At 36.7% G+C, this 25,142-nt stretch overlaps 1 protein-coding gene across 3 annotated transcripts in view; it reads right to left on the bottom strand.

The window, feature by feature from the left end:
- Positions 1-6,456: 6,456 nt before the first annotated feature.
- Positions 6,457-25,142, bottom strand: part of LOC127638264 (membrane-associated guanylate kinase, WW and PDZ domain-containing protein 2-like) — a 130,388-nt gene continuing 111,702 nt past the window's right edge. Inside the window, exons 14-24 of one of the 3 annotated variants that reach the window (XM_052119711.1) lie at positions 22,232-22,267; positions 21,196-21,287; positions 18,807-19,002; positions 18,201-18,380; positions 16,812-16,997; positions 15,859-16,240; positions 13,066-13,258; positions 11,258-11,401; positions 10,421-10,559; positions 9,652-9,740; positions 6,457-8,507 (exon numbers count right to left, since the gene is read on the bottom strand). In XM_052119711.1, coding sequence (XP_051975671.1) covers positions 8,451-8,507; positions 9,652-9,740; positions 10,421-10,559; positions 11,258-11,401; positions 13,066-13,258; positions 15,859-16,240; positions 16,812-16,997; positions 18,201-18,380; positions 18,807-19,002; positions 21,196-21,287; positions 22,232-22,267 — 1,694 coding nt within the window. In that variant the 3' untranslated portion in view covers positions 6,457-8,450. Of the gene's footprint in view, positions 8,511-9,651; positions 9,741-10,420; positions 10,560-11,257; positions 11,402-13,065; positions 13,259-15,858; positions 16,241-16,811; positions 16,998-18,200; positions 18,381-18,806; positions 19,003-21,195; positions 21,288-22,231; positions 22,268-25,142 lie in introns of all 3 variants that reach the window. The other 2 variants (XM_052119712.1, XM_052119713.1) reach the window with 2 other exon arrangements.

Genomic DNA, 25,142 nt, shown 5'->3' with positions numbered 1-25,142 from the left:
AGTGTGAGTAACTGAAACTATTTTAATTTTGGGGTAAACTCACTTTAAAGGTGCACACAGTAATTTTTTACTCATTCAAAAAAGTTCAACTCCTAAAGGCATGTAATGCAATTGTAATTTTGCAATATAAACTCAGCCAAAAAAAAAAGAAACGACCTCACTTTCAACCACCTTTATTTTCAGCAAACTTAACGTGTAAATATTTGTATGAACATAAAAAGACATAAACTCAGACATGAGACTTACTTTCAGTGACACATTATTCCATTTCTGTCAGAGTCAGTATCTGGTGTGGCCACCAGCTGCATGAAGTACTGAAGTGCATCTCCTCCAAATGGACTGCACCAGATTTGCCAGTTCTTGCTGTGAGATGTTACCCCACTCTTCCACCAAGGCACTGTAATAAGTGCACTGTAAGTTGCTTTGGATAAAAGCATCTGCCAAATGCATAAATGTAAATCTGTAAAATACAGAGTGTCCTGAAAAAGGGACTTTTCTTTTTGCTGAGTTTATGTAGGAAATCATGAGCACTCACATTCAAATGAAGACTCCAGTCATATCATAGAAAAGCTGTATTATTCTACATGGAGAGGGTCCGCACAAGGGGGCTGCCATATTAGAATCACATGACCAGTCGAATACTACTCGTTTAATCTCAGTAACCATCCTGTTATTTGACACTTTCACTGAGTGATTAAAGTAATCATGGCTGACTGTGAAAACTACATTTCTACAATGACATCTGAAACTGAAAACTATTGATTTTAAATGATGCTGCATCCAAGCCACTAGGTGTCAGTGTAGGTCCAAGATACCACAGAGACGGAAGTTACTGAGTGCACCTTTAATTATATATATACAAAAGTTGTTTTTGAAACATTCAAGTGAAAATTACATGCATAAAAGCAAGCAAGCATGCAAACACCATTCCTCAGAATTTTCTGACTGAGGGACAAAGAGCAAATCACTTTCACTTAAAAACAACCTGAGTCTGTAGTGCGGCCAGTTTACGCATTGTCTCGTTCCCTTCATCTCAGGGAACCGAGGTTATATAGGTAACCGAGACATTCACTTCAGATTCAGTACACTTGACATTGCATCAGTAAGCTGATGCTATGGGGAATAGATTCCCATCATGCCGCACTACACAACATAACCTTCCCAGAGAGGAAACATGATGCCGCAGTCCCGCGGGACTTGATACACGATCGTATACCGCAAGTGAATGACCCTCATGGTGAGCTAGAAGGGGAACACTCAGAATATTTATATGAACTATGGTCATATAGTATGAATTAACCCCTTAATTCATACTAACAAACCCAGTAAGGAAGGAAGTTTATTTGTAATGAAAGTACCTTCACTACTATAAAATACAACAGTCTGAATGTAGGCGATTGTGTCAAAAGACAGGGAGCCCGTACTTTAAAAGCGAGGCATAAGTAGATGTTTGGCCAATGAAAAAGCAAGCGCTCTAGACAGAGATGACATGCTATGAGAGCGACGTTACGTCTAGGATGTAAAACCTTGTGAATGTGTTTTGTGAAGACCATCTTGCTGTAAAACATATGTCTTGTCAGGACAAACCGTTCGTCCATGCCCATGAAGAGGCCACGCCCCTAGTTGAGTGTACTTTAACACCAATTGGAAGATTTGCACACTATGACTGGTAAGCCAGGGCAATCGCATCAATGATCCAATGAGAAAGTCTTTGCTTGGAGACGTACATTCCCTTCGTGCATCCTTCATAGCACACAAAGAGCTGGTCAGACAGTCTGAATTGGCGGGGGCGCTCAACAGATGTATGTAGCACTCGCAAATGGCATAACAAATGCAAGGATTGTTCCTCACTCAAATTAAATGGAGGAGGGAAAAAGGCTTGAGGGTGAACCACCTGTGCTCTGAAGGGCATGGTTAAAACCTTAGGTACATAGCCTTTTCTGGGTTTGACAGTGGTTTTTGAAAGAACCGGACCAAACTCCAGACATGAATTGTCAACTGATAGTGCTTGCAAATCACCGACCCATTTTACTGAGGCCAGAGCCATTAGTAATGCATTCTTAAGAGAAAGCACACGCAATAAAAACAGTCCAGAGGCTCGAAGGGAGGCCTTGCGAGCACTTTTAGGACCAAAGTTAGGTCCCAAATCAGGACTGTAGCCGGGCGAGGGGGATTTATTCGTCCCGTTAAGGAATTTTATGATTAAATCATGTTTGCCCATAGAGGCGCCGGCATCAGGTGCATGATACACAAAAATAGTCGCCACTAATGTAAAATTAAGCTGCGCTTACACTGCCAGCTACTTTGTCGCTGCATGTCACCAGTGGCTGGCGGTTAGGTCGCTAGTGGTGTGATTGGAGAGTCTAAACAGCACTGTTTCTTCACAATTAATATTATTATTAAAATATTAGGATCACGTGAGCTCTACCATCTTCTCTCATATTGGCTGTCACTCCAGAAAGTCGCTCTTCATTTGCATAAATTAAAAAATGTCTCAACTTTGTCGCGTCACTGGACATGCCCACATCCGGTCGCCAACGGTCGCCGTCGCTCGTGTTGCCGGAAGTCGCCAGCTCTTATTGAAAACGAATAGTATGAGGTCGATTTGTCGCTGCGTGTCGCTGGCAGTGTGAACGCAGCTTTAACCGTACTGTAGTGGCGTCAGTCAAAATTCTTACTAGAGTTATTGATCCTATAGTAAAACTGTGGAGACTTCGTATTATCATCCTCTATCAGAAAAATAAATAAATAAACAATATCAACTCAGAAAACTTCATACACTGCGAAACAGACCCTATATATGTGTTTACGTTAGTAAAATAACTGTAGCAACTTAAGTATTTGGAGGAAAATAGGAAGTAGTAGGAATTTTCATTTAATTAAGGGGTGGCAAGTAAATGAACTGAATATTTTATTGAGTTACTATAAATACGAGATTCAGACAAGTGTCCACGACTTGTAACTAGAAGTTATAAACTCATAATTCTATGAAAGCTCTGACTTCACACTAGTGACGTCATGTAAAAAGACCAATATGGCCGTTATTAAAAATTATTATTTTCTTATGCCATTGTTACCAAGAGCGCTACTTCATTCTTTAACATTTTGCAAGAACATATATGGGTTTTGAAGTAGAATAAAATAAAAAAACAATTATATTTCTAATGTAAGGCGTTAAAAAGTGCTGAAAATGCAAGTGGCATTAAAGATCTCCTTTATTATCTTTCAGTGAAAACCACTCACACTCATAGAACCAGCGAGACCTTGTCAAGAGTTTTATTTAACAGTATATCAGAATATCATACAGGTAAACAAGATTTTAGCAAAATTTATTATATCCATACTGTCGCATTTCATAAAAATATTTGATCACTTAGTCTTTGAAACTATCAATAATACATTAAACCATATTTATAGGAGTACAGCTGTACAAGGTAAATACACATCTAACACTAGACAGTAATATTGATCTGAATGGGCCCCTGTATGTACCATCTTTCACAGATTCAATAGTATCCTCAATAATATAAAACAAATGTTTTTTTCCTTTTTATTTTTTCACAGCAGGCAGGATTCAGCTTCATACAGTAAAAGCTATGAGCTGTGCAATAAATGCATCCACATTTTCCTTCACTGTCTCTCTGTATGTCTCTCCATGTAAACAGCAGTTTCATCTAGCACACTGCACCAATGACTGAATCAATGGAGAGTACAAATATTATGTGCCAGGTAGAAATCCATCAGGGAGATAAGAACAGTGAGTATTTTATTGTGGCACACACTGGTAAAATACACAGTTTTGTATTTTACAGCCAAAAATTGCTTTCTTAGTTAATATTTATATATTGTTCTCCAGTAAAAATATCTAAACAAGATGCATTTCCTTGAGATGCAAAATGGTCCAAGATAACAATCCTTATTTTCAGATAATATACCTTGACATTTTTCTACTTACCTCATTGGCAAATTGCTTATTTTATTTTGTTCTTAGCAGAAATGTAACAAAATTTAGTTTAAGCTTAAAAACGAATGTGCAAATAAACTAAATTCAAGATATATTCTCTGAAAACAGTCTTGCATTCTTAGACAACTTTGCTTCTCATGTAAATTTAACTTGTATTAAGATATGTTTACTGGAAAAAAATACTGATTCATTTTAATCATTTTTTGTTGTATAGGAAGTAGGAATGTGGTAAGCTTGAACTGATATTCAATGTTTTTCAATGCAGCTCTCAATGCATGTTTTGTGGTTCACTAAACTGCTTGAAAATCTCATCAGGAATTACATTCCACATACCTCAAAAACAATTGGATTGGCACAGTTATCAGAATGATAGGTGGAGAGCAGCATAAGTCGATTTCACTACTAAGTGAATACAAAAAGAGGCGAAAAACACTGCATCGCATAAAATACTCTCTTCAAAAAACACAATTAGATTCAACCATTGTAAATGTTTCTGTAATGATAAAGCCTCCATAAAATGGAAAGGTAAGAAAGACAGCGGCCATTCTGTTAGCAACAAGACAAGATCTTGATGTATTCTCTCCTTAGTTTCCCTATGACTGCTTTATATGGAGACCATTAGAAGACACGGCAGGAATTTTGTTTCTGAAATAGTTTTGTGTGCCCTCGTAATAGTTTGCTAACCCTCACAATAAGTTTTGCGATCCCTTGCAAGAAATTGGCCATGGTTTTATGACAGAAACCATATTTTTCCAGTTCTAACCAGTCTGGCCATTCTCTGTTGACCTCTATCAACAAGCCATTTCCATCCACAGAAATTATGTTTTTGTTTTTGGCACCATTCTGAGTAAACTCTAGAGACTGTTGTGTGTGAAAATCCCAGGAGATCAGCAGTAACAGAAATACTCAAACCAGCCCTTCTGGCACCAACAATCATCCTGTGATTATCCAATCAGCCAATAGTGTGGCAGCAGTGCATAGAATCATGCAGATACAGGTCATGAGCTTCAGTTTATGTTCACATCAACCATCAGAATGGGGAAAAAAATTTAACTCCGTGATTTGGCGCGTGGCATGATTGTTGGTGCCAGATGGGCTGGATTGTGTATTTCTGTTACTGCTGATGTACTGGGATTTTTACACACAAAAGTCTCTAGAATTTACTCAGAATGGTGCCAAAAACAAAAAACATTCAGTGAGTGGAAGTTCTATGGATTGATGAGAGAGGTCAACAGAGAATGGCCAGACTGGCTCGACCTGAAAAAGTCTACGATAACTCAGATAACCACCCTGTACAATTGTGGTGAGAAGAATACTATCTCAGAATGCTATTCTGAAATGCGGGTTGGTGCTGTTTTGGCAGCACCAGGGAGATCTACACAATATTAGGCATTCATGTTGTGGCTGACACAATTAATTTTAGTATTACTATAGTAAAACCATGCAAAATGTATTACGAGGGAACACAAAACTATTTCAGAAAGAAAAAACACCCTGTCCCCTAAAGGGCTCTGTAGCTTTTAGTTTGCAGTTTGGATAACAAATTATTAATATTATTATTATTATTCTTGATCTCTATACATTTTCACAAAGTTGATTTCTAACAAATCATTTTCACGTTTGTCACCATTGTTTGTTTAAATTAAGTGGGCAATCAAAAGCTCAGCTCTTAAGATGTTTGTATTATTTAATGTAGAATACATATTTTATACTGCACTTTGTCCTGCCAGTAAGGCACTCTGCCCCATACAACTGGGTCTCACTCATTCATGCTAGAGAGACCCTGCTCATGCTTCGATAATTTCAGAAGACCCCTTTCCTTGTCCTAACCAGGTGCGATCTGCTGGCATCAAGCGATTGATGTAGGTGGTGTTCAAACTGACAGTGGTTTGCAGTGACAAAGCAACCAGAAATATATATTTTTTTCAATGGGAGTTGGCAATATGAGGCGAAATGAGTGACAAGCTGTTTTTAGTTGTAAATGATGTAATACAGTCAACAAGTATGCCCAACCCTAAATCTAATTGTTAATAAAGTAAAAAAGTAGTCTTAGAGGGAAGATGCAACTTCCAAATCGCATGAAGCATTGATTGTGAATGCAATTACTTCCTGCTTCCCATTGGACCAGAACCGTGTTTCTGAGGCATTTCAGTTCTATTGAATTAGCCACGCTACCTTTTTCCAAAATCCCGCCTTCCAAAGATATGTGCACACACAGACACACTAGCGACCATTGTTTTGGAGCAGATGGACGGCGATAGACGTCCCTCTGAGCATTTCGCCATCTGACCATGAGCATTTTGCGGGAGCAAGACACTGTACCGGCCCTTATACAGAATATATTGTATGGGCTGCCCTATCAATGCACACAATGATTGACAGACAGAAAGTCTTCTGATCGGCTAAACAAACAATCTGACCACAGACATCTTTTCCCCTGCTGTTTACCGAGCCTGGGGCTGTTACAGAGACAGGTGTGATATTTGTCTCTGTAACAGCCCTAGGCTCGGTAAACAGTGGGGGGAAAAATGTTTGCAATTAGATTGTGTAGTCCGTTTCCCAAACGAATGACTCTTATGTTCTTAGGTTCTTTTGAATCTACAGTGTGACCACTGTAGTCCAATTCGAAATGAAATTACTCTTGTGAACCAGTTAATTTGAATCTACAGCATGACCACTGCAGTCCAATTCCCAAACAAATTACTCTTTTGAATTAGTTCTTTTGAATCGTCAGCATGGCCAGTGTAATGTTGTTCTCGAATGAATGACTCTTGTGAACCAGTTCTTTTGAATCGTCAGCATGACCACTGTAGTCCAATTCCCAAATTAATGACTCTTGTGAACTAGTACTTTTGAATCTACAGCGTAATCAGTGTAGTGGTTCCCGAATTAATGATTTACATGAGTCAAACTGATCTCATAATTTGACAACAGCTGAGGGCAGCAAATGCAATATTTCTACCTCAAAACAATGGAACAGTTAAAGAATTTGATTTGTTAAAAGGAATCAGAATCATTACATTTTCTGTGATTCCTATCCCTAGTGGTCGCTTGGTTTACATCACTTATTCATGCACTTATCTAATCAGACAATCGTGGGGCAGCAGTGCAATGCATAAAATCATGCAGATCTTTTCTTCCTGACACGCAGATCATGCGGTCAGGAGCTTCAGTTAATGTTCATATCAACCATCAGAATGGGAAAAAATTTGATCTCAGTGATTTAGATCGTGTCATGATTGTTGGTGCCAGACGGGCTGGTTTGAGTATTTCTGGGATTTTCATGCACAAAAGTCTCTAAAGTTTACTCAGAATGGTGCCAAATCTTGTCACATCGCACCTGGTTAGGACGCATAGCAAGACTGCATTACTCTTAATCTCAGACCAAACAGTCCTTAAAAAATTGTGATCTCTCCTTGTCATCCAATGGTCTGGATGGCAGCTACTTTGTTTACATGATGGGAAGGTTGAAGAAAATGAGAATCTGAAACTTTGAAAACATCTACTTTTAAGCTTCAGGTGAGTAACAGAATGTTCAGCTGGATATGGCAACTCTAGACTAAATCATACTAATATAACATTTTAATATGGGTTTATTATTGACGTCTAAAGTCAACAGTCCATGTGTCAGATTTGGCGTGTAACGTGCATTTACTCTCTATGGTTTTTCCCACAATTCAATCAAATGGCATGATACTTTACATTGTATCTCCATTAGATGGCCATAATGGTGGTCTCCTTGTGTCCTCTCATGCTTAATTTGAGAGTTTCATAACAGTGAATTCTCATTTTCCCACCAGACCTATGAACCTCAATACATGTGTGGCCATTTCTTGTATTGGTTTCCCCGGAAATCTCTTATCATGCTACACATATTTTGCAATATTTGACCCTAGTATCATTAGGGGTAGTGGTATGAACAACTTGAAATTATATATATATATAAAAAAAAAAACAACCTCTACATGATAAACAAATAAAGAGAGCTTGGGTCCAGTTGACAGAAGAAATATGCTTAGACAGTTTGGCGCATTCCTCTGTGATAAGTTCTGGATTCAGAATCAAATGGCGAGAGTGCAAGCCATGCTACTTTGGCTGCCGTTCATCTGGGATGGTTACCAGATCGTCTGCTAAAAACACAGGTCAGCATTTTCATGATGAGCAAGTGGGATACAACAATCCATTTAAGGTTGATATGTCTGCAACTGTTCGTAAATTGTTTCCACACTTATGAAATGTTCCCGATCTTTCTCTTCATTTTTCGTTAAGATGCCTCTTCAAAGCACAGCTCTTACAGGTGGACCTGCCACCTTTTTTCTGTTGGCGAAACTGGCATCTGGACTAGAATGACCACGAGGGGTGCTGTGATTGGTCCAGACTGTCACACAATGTCCATAAAAGAAGTCAGTGAGGCAAGTCCAGGGTTTGAGACTGGTTGAGATGACGGGCAACGACGAAGGGCTAGTGTCACGCTAGCGGGTTGAGACTACTTCCGACAAGGCAGGGGTGGCTGTAGAGACAGCACTCCAGGAGGTGGCACTGTCTACTAGGAAACATAGAGATCCTGTAAAGCACTTGTGTGTACAACTTACTGCAGATCAAGCTTACATTTGCAAATGGATGCATGCGAAGACACAAGAATGTATGCACCAGTGTTGGGGAGTAAGTAACTAAAAGTAGCTATGCTACTAACTAAACTTCATTTGTCAGTAGTGTAACAGTAATTGAAGCAGTGCAGTAAAAAGCCATTTTTTTCCAAAGGCTGAGGAAAAATTCAAACTTGCACTCTTGATTTTATGTGCTCCGTATGTCTCACACACTGTGTGCTTGATTACAAAATCAATTCATCACTACGCACGGCCAGCTTTGTTTTTCTAGACATGGAGAGTCCGCATATTTGCAAGTCATTGGTGAGTCAGTTGCGTCAAAAACCTGCGATCAAATTTTTTATTAAACAGTCAAAAGAGTATTCTTTGAAAAGTGCATGAGACCTAACTGCACTTGGAAAAACAAGTCAGATCAATATTTCAGTCCTTTTTTACTATAAATTATTCTCCTCTCCAGTAGGTGGCGATATGCATGAAGAATGTGAATCCCCAATAAAAAAAAGAACGTGAAAGTGGAGATTTATAGTAAAAAACAACTTAAATATTGATCTGTTTTTCACTCACTCCTATCATTTTGCTTCAGATGAAGTGGATTTAACCACAGGAGTCATATGGATTACATTTATGTGGCCTTTATGTGATTTTTGGAGCTTCAAATTTCTGGTCACCATTCACTTGCATTGAAAGGACCTACAGAGCTGAGACATTCTTGTAAAAATCTTTGTTTGTGTTCTGCAGAAGAAAGAAAATCATGCACATCTGGGATGGCATAAGGGTGAGTAAATGATGAGCGAATGTTCAGCTTTGGGTGAACTATCCCTTATCTTAACTGCTTTAAATTATGAGTCTCTTGTAGCCTCCCCAGCACTATTATGCACATGCATGCAGATCCAGTGAAACAAAAATACACAAAATGACAAAAACACTTAGGTGACCAATCATTGAGTTTAGTTAGAAGATACTCAGATACACAACATACGCTAAAGTAGTAATGCAAATTGAAATAGAAGCATAGAGAAATTGTACAGATATAAAAGGAAAGCAGAATTGAGTAAGATAGACGTGCAGGTTGTCACAAACCGTGTCTTTAGAGTGTCCCATTATGAAGAAATAGGGTGAGGCTAGAGTGTCGCTTTTCATGCACATAGAAAGGTTGGTAGATACCATTCCTACAGAACAGGAAGTACAATTTGGAACTATTGCATTGCAGTTATAGAAGAGTTAGAATACAGAACAGAAAATAGAAGAGAGCAGTTAAAGAGAACATGCTACTAGAAGTTCCATTTATCAGCAAATGCTACCACTAAATTAAAGTTTATTGAAAAGGGTTAATTGATTAAGTGAGTCATCAAAGCCTTTTCGGCTTTTAACAGAAAGCTTTCAGCTACAGCAAACTGTCAAGCCCACTGTATAATGCTTCAGCATTCTGAACGATTGTTTCCCAGGTAATTACAAGTGCACACTAGTATACACATTTGCATGTATATAATACATTATTTAGCCTAAAAAGGTCAGGTTGTCACATATTTAAACAAAATGATCAATTCAACACTGAAAAAGTGGGCACAGAGACAGTGTTATTTTGCGGCAGCATTGGAAGTTTGATAACAGCTACAAAAACTTTCATTTGTTTTAAACGTGCACTCAGAATTGTTTTCCTCCTTGAAAAAGTTTTAAACAAAAAAACTTGCTAAATGAATGAAACATGGCTGACTGCGAATAGAGTATTTCTACAAGGGCATCTGTATCTGAAAACTATTACTTTTTACAAAAAAATACTGAGTGCACCTTTAAATGAAACATGTAGAAGATAGAAATGGCTTTAGGCTGTGAGTATTGTGATACCCACCATATTCCGGCACCTGTCCCGTGCCTCTTTTCAACAGCAGACGCACCCGCCGACCGCCGGCTTTGATGAGTTCGATGGCACGAGTGTGACTCATATCTCTCGTACTCTCACCGTTTATTTCAATAATCTGATCTCCAACCTGCATTCACAAAGCAGGTTTTATGTAAAGGATTCTGTACAGTCAGTCTGCTTTGTGTCAGGGTCTCTTTTAATCATCCTGAAGGGGTTTATTTTTCAATATTAATCAGCCGACTGTAAATTGTCCTACTTATCACATGGCTATTTGCTATATAAATAAATAAGCAAAAAATATTTTAATATGTGAGAAGAAAGAGTCCGCAGAGTGATATGAGACACATTAAACTAGTACAGTTATGTAGGGTATCAGTTGCCTGGAACAAAAGTTAGCTATAAAGTTTAGTGGTCATAATACAAAAATTGTTTACCAGAGAATGCTGTGACTGACCAATCAGAATTAAGTATTCCAGAAAGCTGTGTAATAAATGCAGGTATGCTTCAATGAAGCATTTTGACACTTAAATCATATTTAAAAATGCCATGTGCATTGTATAGCAAAATATCGATCGAAGCGGCGTTTATTTTAAATAAAGAAACCAGAAACAAATTTTCATGCAGAACATAAAAAACCTTTAGGGGCCATTGTCTATATTTCACATGAAACATACATTGCAACATTCAAATCAGAGGATTTTTTACTTCCAAAAGATCAGAAACAACAAGATTCAATTTATAAAATGGTACAATTATATAATAACCTTTTATCTAACAGCTCGAACTAACAAGCACACAACGAATGTTTGTGAACAGTTTCCTCACCCTCATTCTGCCGTTGCGGATGGCAGGCCCATCCTCAGCCAGTCTCAGCACAAACAGGTCCATCTTATATTCCCGTCCTCCACGAATACTAAAGCCAAACCCCTTCACACTCTTCTCCAGTTCCACAGTGAAATAGTCATAGTCCTGAAAAGAAAAGAAACAAATTGGTAAGCTATTTTTAAAGGCATCCTCCACATTTGTCTTTTATTTGTCTTTTTCCTTAAGCACTAAATAAGATGAATGTAGACAGTAACAAAGCATCTTTTGTGTAATTTGCATTACACAATAAACCTGAAATATTACCCTTACATTCAAAGGTTTAACAAAAACAAGAATCTGATAAGATTAAAAAACAGTCAAAGGTCCTAGGATGGCAAATCCAAGTTACCATATTACTATACAATAAGTGGTTTTGGGAAAGGGGATTCCTTCCCCTTATCTAACCCCTAACACCTAGCTTAACCCTACTTACCCTGAAAGTTAAGCAAAAAGTTGTATCAGTATTATAATACAGTGGCAAGAAACGTATGTGAATTAGCTGGTTTTCTGCAATAATTGGTCATAAAATGTGATCTCATCTTCATCAAAGTAACAAGTATAGACAAACACAATGTGCTTAAGCTAACAACACACAAACAATTATATCTTTCATGTCTTTTTATCGAACACCTCGCACTATACATTCACAGTGCTGTGGAAAAAGATTAGACCCGCACGACGTTCAGAAGGAATTTTGCACCATTCTTTTATACAGAACTGCTTCAGCTTAGCCATATTCTTATGATGTCTGGTGTCAGCTCTCTTTGAGGTCATTGCACATCTATTGGGTTCAGGTCTGGGCTCTGACTGGGCCACTCCATAAGGTGGATTTAATTTTTTTGAAGCCATTCTGTTGTGGATTTACTGTGGATACAGTGACATGTTTATGCCATACGTAATGCTGCATGTTTTTCCTAAACAATTCAACCTTAGTTCATCACTCCACAAATTTTTTTCCCAGTAGCATCGTGGAGTGTCAAGGTGGTCTTTGGCACACAAGCAATGTTTTTACTGGAAAGCAGCTGCTTCATTCGTGGTGTCCTGCAATGGACACATGCCTGTTTAAGGTTTTCCGTATAGTAGACTCATGAACAGAGATGTTGACCAGTTCAAAAGATTCCTTCAAGTCTTTAGCTGTCACTGTAGGGTTCTTTTTTACCTCATTGAGCATTCTGTGGTGTGCCCTTTGAGTCATGCAACTTCTATGGAGAGTAGCCCCAGTACTAAATCATCACCATTTATAGACAATTTGTCTGTGGACAGATTGAGATAACTTTGTAACCCTTTCCAGATTTTTTTTAGGTCTTGGAGATCTCTTTATGATATTCAAGGCATGATCCACCTCAGCAGATGCTTCTTGTTAATATCAAACTCGAAATGTTTGAGTGAATTTTATAAGTCAAAGTAGCTCTAACCCACACCTCCAATTTGGTTTATTTAATTGGATGGCAGGTTTGCCAACTCCTGAATCTAATTAGCTTTTATTGAAGGCATTAGCCTAGGGGTTTACATACATTTTCCAACCTACACTGAATGTTTTAATGATGCATTCATTATATTGTAAGAACAATACAACAATATTAGTGTTATTAGTTCAAACAGATTGTTTTTGTTCAATATTGTAACTTAAATGAAGATCAAATGTGACTTTAAGACTAATATATACTGTACAGATTTTATCTGGTACAGATTTCCTTCTGCATTGTACTGTAATTGTATCATACTACATATATTTATGTTGTAAAGTACAGCCACTGTGATGTGATTACCTGTGGTCGGTAATCTGCGATGGAGTGTTGTCTGTAGTCTATAAGAGCAGGTGGATGTCTGTACTCCAGGCTCGGTGGTTGTCTGTAGTCTGCTACAGGGGGATGTCTGTAGTCCACTGGGGGCTGTCTGTAGTCTGTGTATGCAGCTTGGCAGATATCGGGTTTAACATCCTGTCTAGCTTTTACCTCCGACCTGTAACTACCAACAAGGTCAAATGAAGAGATCCTGTTCCACAACACTAAAGGCTGAATAACTTGCGAGATATTTTTTAACTCTTTAAGTCTATAGGAATGTTGCTAAACTACTATGTCCAATATAAAATGAAAACATTAAAGTTGAAGTGCGTAGAAGAGTAAAAACACTTGGTCCACTCTTTTAAACATCTGTTTCCCCCAGGTATTACTCTTTACTCTGTCTCTCTGACCATGTCACCAATAGGAAAGGGCTTTACTCATGAGTCACCTTTGTCGAGTCTCAGTTCCAATCTTTCACAATGCATAAATCAGAGCGGTCCAGAGCCAACCCTAAGAGAAAATGTGCAACCCCTGCCTGAGAGCACAAGCATGTATTATTGAGGAGATATCAACAGGTTAATAATTTATTATGAGGTGTTAAGTGATGTTACACTGGCTTAGACAGTAGACGCTCTGAGCGTGCCTGAGGCACTTCAGTTGAGACCAAAGACTACCTGAGAGAAGCCCTTAAACAAACGTGGGCAAATAGGAGAAAAAGTACAGTTAAAATGAAATGAAAAGTTTCGATGGGTGAATCTCACAAAGACTGCCAAGAACATATTTCATACAGGAGACATACCCCCCCCAAATAAAATAATACTATATTTTGCATTAAGACAAAGAAGCCTATTTTTGCACAATTAAGATCTTTTGTATTGTGACATTTTTTATATGACAATTAAGCGTATTTCCCACAAAGGTTAATTACTGTAATGCAAAAAAATAAAGATATATTACTTAATTTGTCAATTATTTATACATCATGGTAGTATTTGTTGTATTGCCTTTTTGCTGGTTGTATTTTGAAATAAAATTGTTACAGTAATATATTAAAACTTTATTACACTAATGAGAATTATTATTGAGAATAAAGACAAAGAACTTTAAAATTAGTTAATGCATTACCTATAATAAACAATTATTATTATTTTTTGCTTTTACAATATTAAAGGAATATTCCGGGTTCACTACAAATTGAGTATTTGTGGCATAATGTTGATTATCACAAACATTTATTTTGACTCGTTCGTCCTTTTCTTATTTTTTTTTTTTTTTTTTAATAAATCTGGGTTCAGTGAGGCACTTACAATGGAAGTGAATGGGGCAATCCATAAATGTTAAAATAATCACTATTTCATAAGTATAGCCACAAGACAAACAATATGTGTTAACATGAATTTAGTCTGATAAAATCACCTACTAACCTTTTCTGTGTAAAGTTATAGCCAATTACATTGGCATGGTGATGTAATGTCAACAATCCCTAAAACTCTTAAGTGACTTTAAAAATGATGATTTATACAACTCTACAGCTCAAATAATACACAAGTTTTAACAGAAGAATTAATATAATTGTTTTTATAAAATTATAATCTTTACATTCTGCCTTTTAAACACTGCAAAAATTGGCCCAATTCATTTCCACAGTAAGTGTCTTACAGCAACTTCGATATTTGCTTTTTTTTAAAAAAAGGAAGGATAAGCCTAAATCCTTTTGTTTGTGTAATCAACACTATGCCACAAATGCTGTTGATTGAGCTTAACTTGTATTGAACCCGGAATATTCCTTTAATTAATTTTGGTTGATGTTAATTTATTCAAATTGTGTTCATTGTTGGATCATGTTAGTTAATAATGTAATTAACTAATGTTATGTTAAATACTACATGTATAAATGAACATTAACCAAGGTTAATAAATGCTGTAAAAGTATTGTTAACTATTAGTTCATGTTAACTTTTGAGTTAATTAAAATGAACATAGTGTTACCAAAAAATGTAAAGGTCAAATTACAGTGTGCATTAAAGTAACTGTCATGAAAATAGTCACAGTGCAAAACAACTTAATGTAAAAAATTTGGCATCTTAATGTTACAAAATTTTCCATGTAAAATATAATTTCTTACTTGTTTTCTGGTAAGAACATCATCTGGACAAGTTTTCATAAGATTCACCCAGATATAATTAAGGCATTTATTGCAGGGGTCTTCAACCTTTTTCAGGCCAAGGACCCCTTGGTGGGTAAAGAGACGGAGCAGGGACCCCCTGTTACATATTGTATAAAATTGTTACGTTTTATGCATATAATAAAATGTGTATGATAACATATTAATGTATGTACATTATGACGTTTACATTGCAAAGCCATTAAGATATTCATTAAATGATGTACAGCAGGTGTCTGCAACCTTTGGACATAAAGTGTCATTTTTAATTTTCCTTTTTTCACATAATCTCAGCTAAACTATTTATTTCACCAAGTCGGCTATTATTCTAAAGAAATGCAATTGTATACAAGAAACCCACTCAACCGCACAGTTTGACTAACGCAAACCAGAATTGTTTAATTGCGCAACCCTCTACTGCAGCGCTGCTCAAACTGATCTGTGTCGCGCTCTCAGCTGCTTGTGATTAGCAGTTGTTGCACAAATGGTTTGTCCGAATATGAGGAAGGATTACTGCATGTGGAAGATTAGGACATTTCTGTCTATTTTGAATCTTTAACATTAAATCAAAACAATTGCACGATAATTTGTTACAATAGCCTGGCAAACAGTACCTAGTGTCATGTAGGTACAGCTGTGGTGGTACTGACACTGATCCGATGGAGGTGGGTTGGACCCCAGGCATGCCAGGATCCACCACAGAAGTGGCCTGAGTCACCACCGAACCCGCTTGCATGGCCTCCAGGCCAGGCTGACTCACAGGGAGGCTGGTTTGAGTCACTGGTGGGGTGCTATGTGGTGCTCCAGGGCCTGGTTCCATCTGCATGGGGCTGGGCTGTGTGGTAGCTGGGCTGGGTTGGGGCGCTGGTGGGCTGGGGTGAGCCACAGTGGGGCTCTGCTGGGCTGCTGTGCTGGGCTGAGTCTGGGGACTGTGTTTCTGGGCCACCATAGGGCTCTGCTTCTCCGATGTAGGGGCGGAATGAGCACCGTTTACATCTAGTACACATAAAGATTGAATGGAATGCCATTACTACCACTCAAAAAGAATATATATATATATATATTTTATTTTTTTTATTTTTTTTTCTGTGTAAAAGCCTGAAAATAATAAAGTTTGAATAATACAATGACTAGAACAAAACTGTTTAAAAGCTTTCAAATGGTAAATATGTTGTCAAGAATAATGAATAACTAATGATACATTTCCACAATAAAACGCTGTAATTAATAATTCACCCGTTTACTTTCATTGTATGGAAAAACGATGCAATGAAAGTAAAATGTGATTGAGGCTAACACCTGCTTAATATCTCCTTTTGTGTCTGAAAAATATCATACAAGTTTGGAACAACATGAAGGTTGACAGAAATGTCATTTTTGAGTGAACTATCCCTTTAAATACACTGTATACTGCTAATTTAGTATTATAGATTATACATTTCAATTTTGTTACATAATTTGTTACCTGTCTGTGAAGTACAGTAAATGTTTGCACAGTAGTAAATTAAACAGATACAGTAAATGTGGCATTACTTGTAAATGAAAACCTGCACCTGCCCTCACTCACCTTCCTCTGGTATGATGTGCAAGGTGACAGTGAGTCCAGCGTCTTTGATTAGCTTGACAATGTCAGCGTGAGGCATGTTGATAATAGACTGACAATTTACGGCCATAATTCGGTCACCAACTTTTAGTTTTCCACAGCGATCAGCCGGACTGCCTTCGATGATGCGACCGATCTTATGTGGCACAGCTACAAAACACAAATAATTCTCAGATAAAAATGCATGTAAAATAAACGGGTCATATTTCACCCCATATTCAAAAGAAATAAACAAGTTATCACTTGACTGTAAGATTCATTTTGTTAACATTAATAAATGCATAAGGTATCATTTACTAACAATTAATAGTTTTTACAGCATTTATTAATCTTGATTAATGTAACAAATTTATGCAAATACTGTTAATTACTGGTGACTAATGTAGTTTGCTAATTTTAGTTAATACAAATTTAATTGTTCATTGTTAGTTCATAGTGCATTAACTAGTGTTAACATACACAACTCACAAAATATTAATAAAAAAAAGTATTAATGGTATATGTTGAAATTAACATGAACTATGATTAATAAATGCTGTAAAAGTGTTGTTCATTGTTAGTTCATGTTAACAAATGTTGTTAACTAATGTTAACAAAGGGATCCTTATAGCAAAGTGTTATCGATATACTGTACCTAATCTTTAAAATGAAATAATACATTTCACATTACTGACTTTACTTTGTGATTTAATCATATACCAGTATATTATTTATACAGTTTATAAATTAAATTACATCTTTATTTATGTATAATTAATACAAAAATATGTATAAAATTACATAATTCAAATGATAAATATTACAATATGAAATTATAAATACAATTCCATATTTATAAATGACTGTTATACATTATATACAAATGTACTATATTACAGTAATGAGAAATCTAATATTAAGAATCACCATTAAGAATAATGGAAATTACAAAAACATTACAACTTTTGTAAACTTTTCTGTGTGCATTTATTTCTTTTGATTTTGGAGGGAAATACTGTAAGATGCACATACAGTATTTTTTGACAGATTTCGAGATATTCACTTGAATGTGGATAGCACGCATCAGCTTCCATCCTTCTAAAAGAAATGACTTGCAAAGCTTTGATCATAAAGCTAAGATCAATCATCATGCCTCAAAACCTTGTGGACTGCCTTTTTTAACACATATAGAGCCTTAATCTCAGACTTAAAATTCATTCTATGCTTCAAAGTGAGTTTAAAACTAATCTGATAAATAATCTCGATGAATAAAAATGACCCTTTAATCCATTACGGAGTACATTTCACACTTTGTTCATCAAATCAGCAGGTTTATCCCAACTAGGTTAACAGATATGAGAAGGGAAGACTTACTTATCGTGGTTGTGGTCTCTGGTCGGTTGAGGGAGCTGATGATGACAAAACCAAAGCCTTCACTTTCCTTGCGGTGGATAACTACATCAGTTGTGGGTGGTAAATTGACTGGGCACACTGCATGGCCCCGGGGAGAGCTGCTCTGATTTGTCGATGCACCGTTTTTCACGCATGGCTGGCCTGCAGGTTGCAGCACACACACTCTCAGCTGATGCACAGCAATTTGTCTCAAGGTATAAAACAGACAAAATTGCCCCCGATTAATGCAGTTTTACCTGCTGATAGTCCAACTAACCAATATGGGGAAACATCTAACAATTGTACTGTCCTTCAGCATATTAAAGGAACAATCATTAAAAAATGTCAATTCTGTCATCATTTACTCTCCCTTATGTCATATCAAACCCATATTACTTTCTTTCTTTCTAGGCAGAATGACAGCCTCAGTCACCATTCACTTGAGACTACTGACTGAGGTCAGTACATCTCCTTTTGTGTTCCATGGAAGAAAGTCATACAGGTTTGGAACAACATAAGGGTAAGTAAATAATGACAGAATTTTCATTTTACCTCAACTATCACTTTACTGTTTTGGCATGTGCTCACCCTGCTGCGGCAGAACTCTCCTCCTGACGGTCAGGGTGACCTGTCCTTTGCGTGCAGCTGCGTGCATGAGGTCGATGACGTAGCGGTGTGGTCTCCCCGCCACGGGCATCCTGTCAACCGAGAACAGCTCATCTCCTGGACGCAGTCTGCCGTCCCGCTCCGCAGGGCTGTTCTCTATGATTGCTCCGATCACAATCTGTAGAGAAAAATGAGTAATTACATTAATGTGAACTGACACTCACAGTCTCATAATCATATTGTCAATGGCTTTACATGTTCAAACTTTTCTTGGGTAGTTGATGGGCTAATATAGGTTTAGCCAACCAGAAATATATTCTGCATCTAATTTTTATTTATGAACCTACATTAGAACATGATCAGATGATCAAAGATAAATAGTCAAGAGATATTTATATAATTATTTAATATGCCATTTGAAAGCAAATCATTTCTCACGTAAACTGTAAAATAAAGCAGCACACTCTTACAGTACTGTGTAACATGGTACTTTCATGGTATCAGATTGCTCATTCTTTATTATAATTGTTTATTTTTTTTCAGATTTTTGAATAATAGTAAAGTCATCAAAACTATGGAATAACATAAATGGAACTATGGGAATTATCTTGTGACTAAACAAAATCCAAAATAAATAAAAACTGTGTTATATTTTAGCATCTTCAAAGTAGTCACACTTTACAGACACGAACTCTTGACATTTTCACAACCAACTTCTTGAGGTATCACCCTGAGATGCTTTTTAAACAGTATTGAAGGAGTTCTCATCTATGGTGGGCACTTATTGGCTGCTTTTCTTTATTATTTGGTCAAAAACTTTTTTTATATATAAATGTTTCATTTTATAATTAAATAAATTACTATGGTGGCCCAATTATATTTTTGTATACAAAACTAATTTCAAACATTAAAGCATACACTTTCAGATCAAAAGATTTTTAAGATCATGAGAAACATTTCAGTCAACTGTTTCAAAACTTTTGATCAGTATATATATATATATATATATATATATATATATATAAATTAATTTGAATGGACTGATCTCAGTTCAGAAGACTCTGGGCTGTCAGAAAAGAGTTAAAAGTTCAGAGAGTCATGTGACAATACAACATGGCACTGACCACAGCAGAGTTTGTCTTTGGGAGAAACGCCAATAAAACTACATTTGGTAAGAAACCTAATTGAGTTTTTACACAGAAACATGTTTGAGTCTCAAGAGAAGAGTAAAGTTTCATCAAAACTTGAGCGATTTTTTGCGAATCACCATGCTGCTAAACATAATGTACACTAATCTGGACTTTAGTAAAACTAAAATTCTTAAAACTTCTATATTTACTTTGTATTATCACACTGAGAATCAATGGGTTCAAATGCTGAAAAATGTAGCTTTCAGAGAGGCTTAAGATGGAGTTAAGATGAAAATAAGGTGCATTTTGAACTGTTCTGAGACCAGTGCAGACAGACAGCTCACTGAAGGTTAAGTCATTCACTAAATGGGGAGCAAGGGAACACCCTATATCTCTATGCAGCTATGTGCATTAAATCCAAACTTCCAAACAGAAGTTCAGTTTCAGGCTGCAGATGATGTTTGGACCACTCTACATGTTTGGCAGACATGGGATAATGAAAATCAGTACATAGATTTAGAATTTATAATGTATAATTTTATTTTAACATGGTTGGCAGTGATTGGATGATGCTGGCCATTACTCTGAATCAGAATTATTTATGCTAATTTCTGATGTAATGCTTATAATGTCTCAAAAATTTGAAAAAACAAAACTCCTGGAAACATAATAAACAATTTGATTTAAAACTCTCTCTTTCTATAGCTTGGTATTATTTAAAATTTCACAGCTTTGTGCTTAGTGACTCCAGCTAGGTCTCCTAAGCAATCAAATTGGCCCGGTTGCTAGGGAGGGTAGAGTCAAATGGGGTAACCTCTTCGTGGTCGCGATTAGTGGTTCTCGCTCTCAATAGGACGCGTGGAAAATGCACACTGCAGTCACAATTAGGTCTCAGGAGGTTAAATATATATATAACACACACCGTGTATATACTGTAAATATTTAAATATGGCCAGTAAGAAATATTTTTGGCTGCTAAATTTTCTCAATTCACTAGCTACTAGCTACTGCCAGGTGTGGCAAAAAGTTTATTTTGGACCTTGAACACTGAATGAATACAAATATAACATGTAATGGCCATGGTATTTTTTTAAGTGTAGTAGCTGAAGGAAACAGGAATTTTCAGTGTGTCTGTTTCTTTCTGCTGCTCATGGAGCTGTACAGATGTGAACCAGTGGGTCGGTCACTAGTATCTGTTTTTCCTGCCCCATACAAGCCTTGTCACGGGCCTCCGGACTCACTGCCTGCACCGCTTCATCTCCACCCAGGATCCTGAAACCAAACCCAGTCTTCTCTCGTAGCAGATGAACCTCTACTTCCTGGTACTCCACACCTGAGCAACAACAATTACTGTTTAGATAATGCACAGAGAAGTCATGTTTGTTTTTTATTTAGAGGTGTTAGCTAAGGGAATTATATAAGGTAATTATACTCCAAAAAAAAAGTCACGTTTGGATTTAAATAAGCAGATAGTTAAGAGACTTTACTTGGAGTTTAATCACTTTAAATGATTTATATGTTTCAGTTGGCAATAATTATTTTAACCCAAACTGATGCATTGTGTAGCTTCTCATTTCTTAAACTTAACTGAGTCAAACTTAATGCAACTCTGGATGGTAATAAATGTTGTGATTTTGCATAAGGTTGTAGAATAAATGCCATGATGAATGCGCACCATAATCAATGCTAAAGGCGGTCCAACGGAATATTAGAGTATGCAACTTTGTTTTTGGCCAGATAGTGTATTATTGATACTATTCATTTTAGGGTTAGGTATTTTTGAAAATCCCAAATACAAGTGCAAAATAAGAAACTGATTTCAAATTCATACTTACTGAATTTAACCCTTTAATTAAAATGTAACTATCAGATTTGTTCACTCCAACAGAATAAATAATAATAAAAAATAAGAACTTTCTGATAAAAATACAGAACTGAGTTTTCTGATCTCATTACATCACATGAGTTACAGTACATCAAATCATGTTAGACATGTTTGAGAGCAGAGCATGACATTTACAGGACAGCACAACCATCCTAAAATCTAAACCTAAACACAAGCTCATGGCTCATCAACTCCGCACTTTATGTAGGTCACCTAACAAACTAGTGTGCTGAACCTTATGATCTAGTGGAGGATACAAGTATAGTAGTGGACAGAGAGCTATATATAGATCACATAAAGCCACATGGGTTACATAAATTAGCTATTGAAATATAACCAACGGCATATGCGCTCGTGACATAAAGAAAGGAATAGCAACACAATAGACTTGCCTGTAGAGTCCATCACTGACCGAGGTGGAATTGGCTCTGTGAGGAGAAATTAAAACTTCAATCAGTGAGATTATTCAAAATTCCTTCGTACAATCACCTGGATTTATTGTGATATGTGCTTTACACCAGGCTCATATGTGGGTGAATCTCACAAAACCTGTCATGAACGAGAACGAGTCATTTTAAATAAGTAATCTTATAATAAGAAATATTATTTTGTTTAAAGAAAATTAAGGCTGTTTTTAGGACTTTAAAGATTTGTGGCATCGTGACAATATTTTCATGACAATTATGCAGCAGCAATTCCAAACAACTCTCATTACTGTAATGCAGAGATGTCACATGTCTTTAACACTGGAGTCCGAGTCAAGTCACAAATCTTTCGTCACGAATCTGAGTAACTAAATGGTACATTTTTCATGCCTTTAAAAAAAAATACTTAAAAAACATATTTACAAAATTACATTAAATAGCCACATTTAAAATGAAAAGAAAATCTGGGATACCACTAGGATTCTACCTGAACTCTACCTGTTTACATACGTCCATCAATAAAATACAAAATTACATTTATGCATTTGGCAGACGCTTTTATCCAAAGCGACTTACAGTGCACTTATTACGGGGACAATCCCCCTGGAGCAACCGTCTTACTCAAGGACACAATGGTGGTGGCCATGGGGTTAGAACCAGCAACCATCTGATTAAAAGCCCTGTGCTTTAGCCACTACGCCACCACCACTTAATAAAATTACATGTAAAATTATTAATTTGAGGAGGCCTATTCATATTCAAAGTTCAAACTTTATTTGAAAATAAAATCTGAAATTTCACTAAAAATGTAAAACATATCAAATAAACAAAGTAAGCTTTATACAAACAAAAGCTTTGAACTTTTCTCATATGGGTTTGGACAGTATAATATATAGCACCAGAAATGTGTAGTATTTTTCTATATTCGTCAATGGCCTAAAGCAAGCAAAACATTCTACATTCAAAACGTAACCTCACTCGGCTGCAAACCAGAGAGTCAGAGACAGTCATGCGAGCAAGAATGTTAATAAGAGATATTTTTGTGCAATGCATAGGTTTTTGGTGCCCATAAAGAAGCCTGGTTTTGCTTCTAGGCTAACTCTTCCCCGGCTCTCCTATCACCTCAGCTCCCCAAAATCATGCTTCGGGTGCTAGCGAAATACTGGACCTGAATTCTGATGCACCATCCCAGCCAATATTAGCTAGCAACCCCAAACGTGCATTGGGGGTTTATCCCCTTTTCCTGATTCACACTTAAGACATTTCCCAGCCCACCCTAACATAGCTGGCAAGAGCCAGGCCTGTACACTACCTAATGTTTGCGACAGTACAAAATTGGCTAGCTATGTGTGTAAATGTGCTTAAACCTTTGTGGATATGTTCTTAGATGTCTAATAAAATTTGATGTTGTCATTCTGGTAGCTTTCATTTTGGCTGATAATCCTAAAGTTCCTGCTTCTGAGGACACAACATTAATAGGAGGCAGTGGTGGCTCAGTGGTTGAGGCTCATGGTTACTGACCAGAAGGTCGGGGGTTCAAGCCCCAGCACCACCAAGATGCCACTGTTGGGCCCTTGAGCAAGGCACTTAACTCCAGGTTGCTCCGGGGGGATTGTCCCTGTAATAAGTGCACTGTAAGTCGCTTTGGATAAAAGCGTCTGCCAAATGCATAAATGTAAATGTAAATAAAACCATATCTGGGATACTCTTATGTCACATATGGCATGGCGGATGCTGAAATATTTTTATGGGACTATCATTTCGGGGTCTTCACTGAAATACATAATTGAATTCTATTATATGGGTTCGATCTATCATGACACGTGGGGACATATGTGATACAGATGTAATAAAACCATACAAATAAAACACAAATTCTTCCTTTATGATAGTTAATGTTGAAAGACTAGCCATTTTTTTAATATTCACGATCTCAAAAGAAAATACTCTGTCCATTGAGCCATGCTGATAAGTGGTCCAGGTAGCGGATATATCGCTATTTTGTCCCGCTTTTGAAGCGTTTGCCATTTGATATTGCTTAATAGAAAACAGCAGCGCATAAATGGAGAGAGAGTAAGAGGGATTGTTGCCAACACTGTAGTCGCACCAGTGTGACCTGTAACAGAACTTAGTCACACCTTCTGGAAACCATTTAATCGCAGTCTGGAGCCCTGTTCTCACTACTGTAATGTGAAAAAGATCGTATTCTCACTACAGTATTGCAGAAAAATTTCATTCTCATCATGAATGCAGGAAAAATGACATTCTCACTAAAATAATAAGTAAAAACGTCATTCTCAATACTGTAATTCAGGAAAAATCATATTCTCACAACCATAATGCAAAAAAACCTTGTTATCACCACTATAATGTGGAAAAAAAATTATTCTCACTACCGAAAGGAAATATATTATCATTCTCATTACCGTAATGCAACAATTGTTAAATTCTCACTACCATAATGCAGAGAAAAATCTCTCATTACCATAATGCCGGAAAATAAATATCGAATTCTCGCTACCATTATGCAGAAATAATATCTCTCATTTCCGTAATGCTAGAAAAAAATGTCATTCTCACTACCGTAATGCAGATAAAATAAAATTCTCATTACCTTTCAAGTATTTACACACAATGCTAGCATGTTGTCCTACTCTTATGCTGATTTCAGTAAAAAAAAAAATATTACAGTCAATAAGAATCTAATGAGAATGATCACTGAAATGAATAAGTCAAAAGTAAAAAATGCAAATGCATTACGGTAAAGTGAATTTGAGTAGAAAGTGAACAATGTTACATTGCAATGATCTTAATGGTATTTCTTATGAAAAATACAATTTCTTCATTATTTCTTTTTATTTTGGAGTGAAATATGAAC

The sequence above is a fragment of the Xyrauchen texanus genome, chromosome 46 (genome assembly GCF_025860055.1).
Source record: "Xyrauchen texanus isolate HMW12.3.18 chromosome 46, RBS_HiC_50CHRs, whole genome shotgun sequence".
Taxonomy (NCBI): domain Eukaryota; kingdom Metazoa; phylum Chordata; class Actinopteri; order Cypriniformes; family Catostomidae; genus Xyrauchen; species Xyrauchen texanus.
Note: the sequence above shows the minus strand (reverse complement) of the source record. Positions and strands in the feature narration are given on the sequence as shown.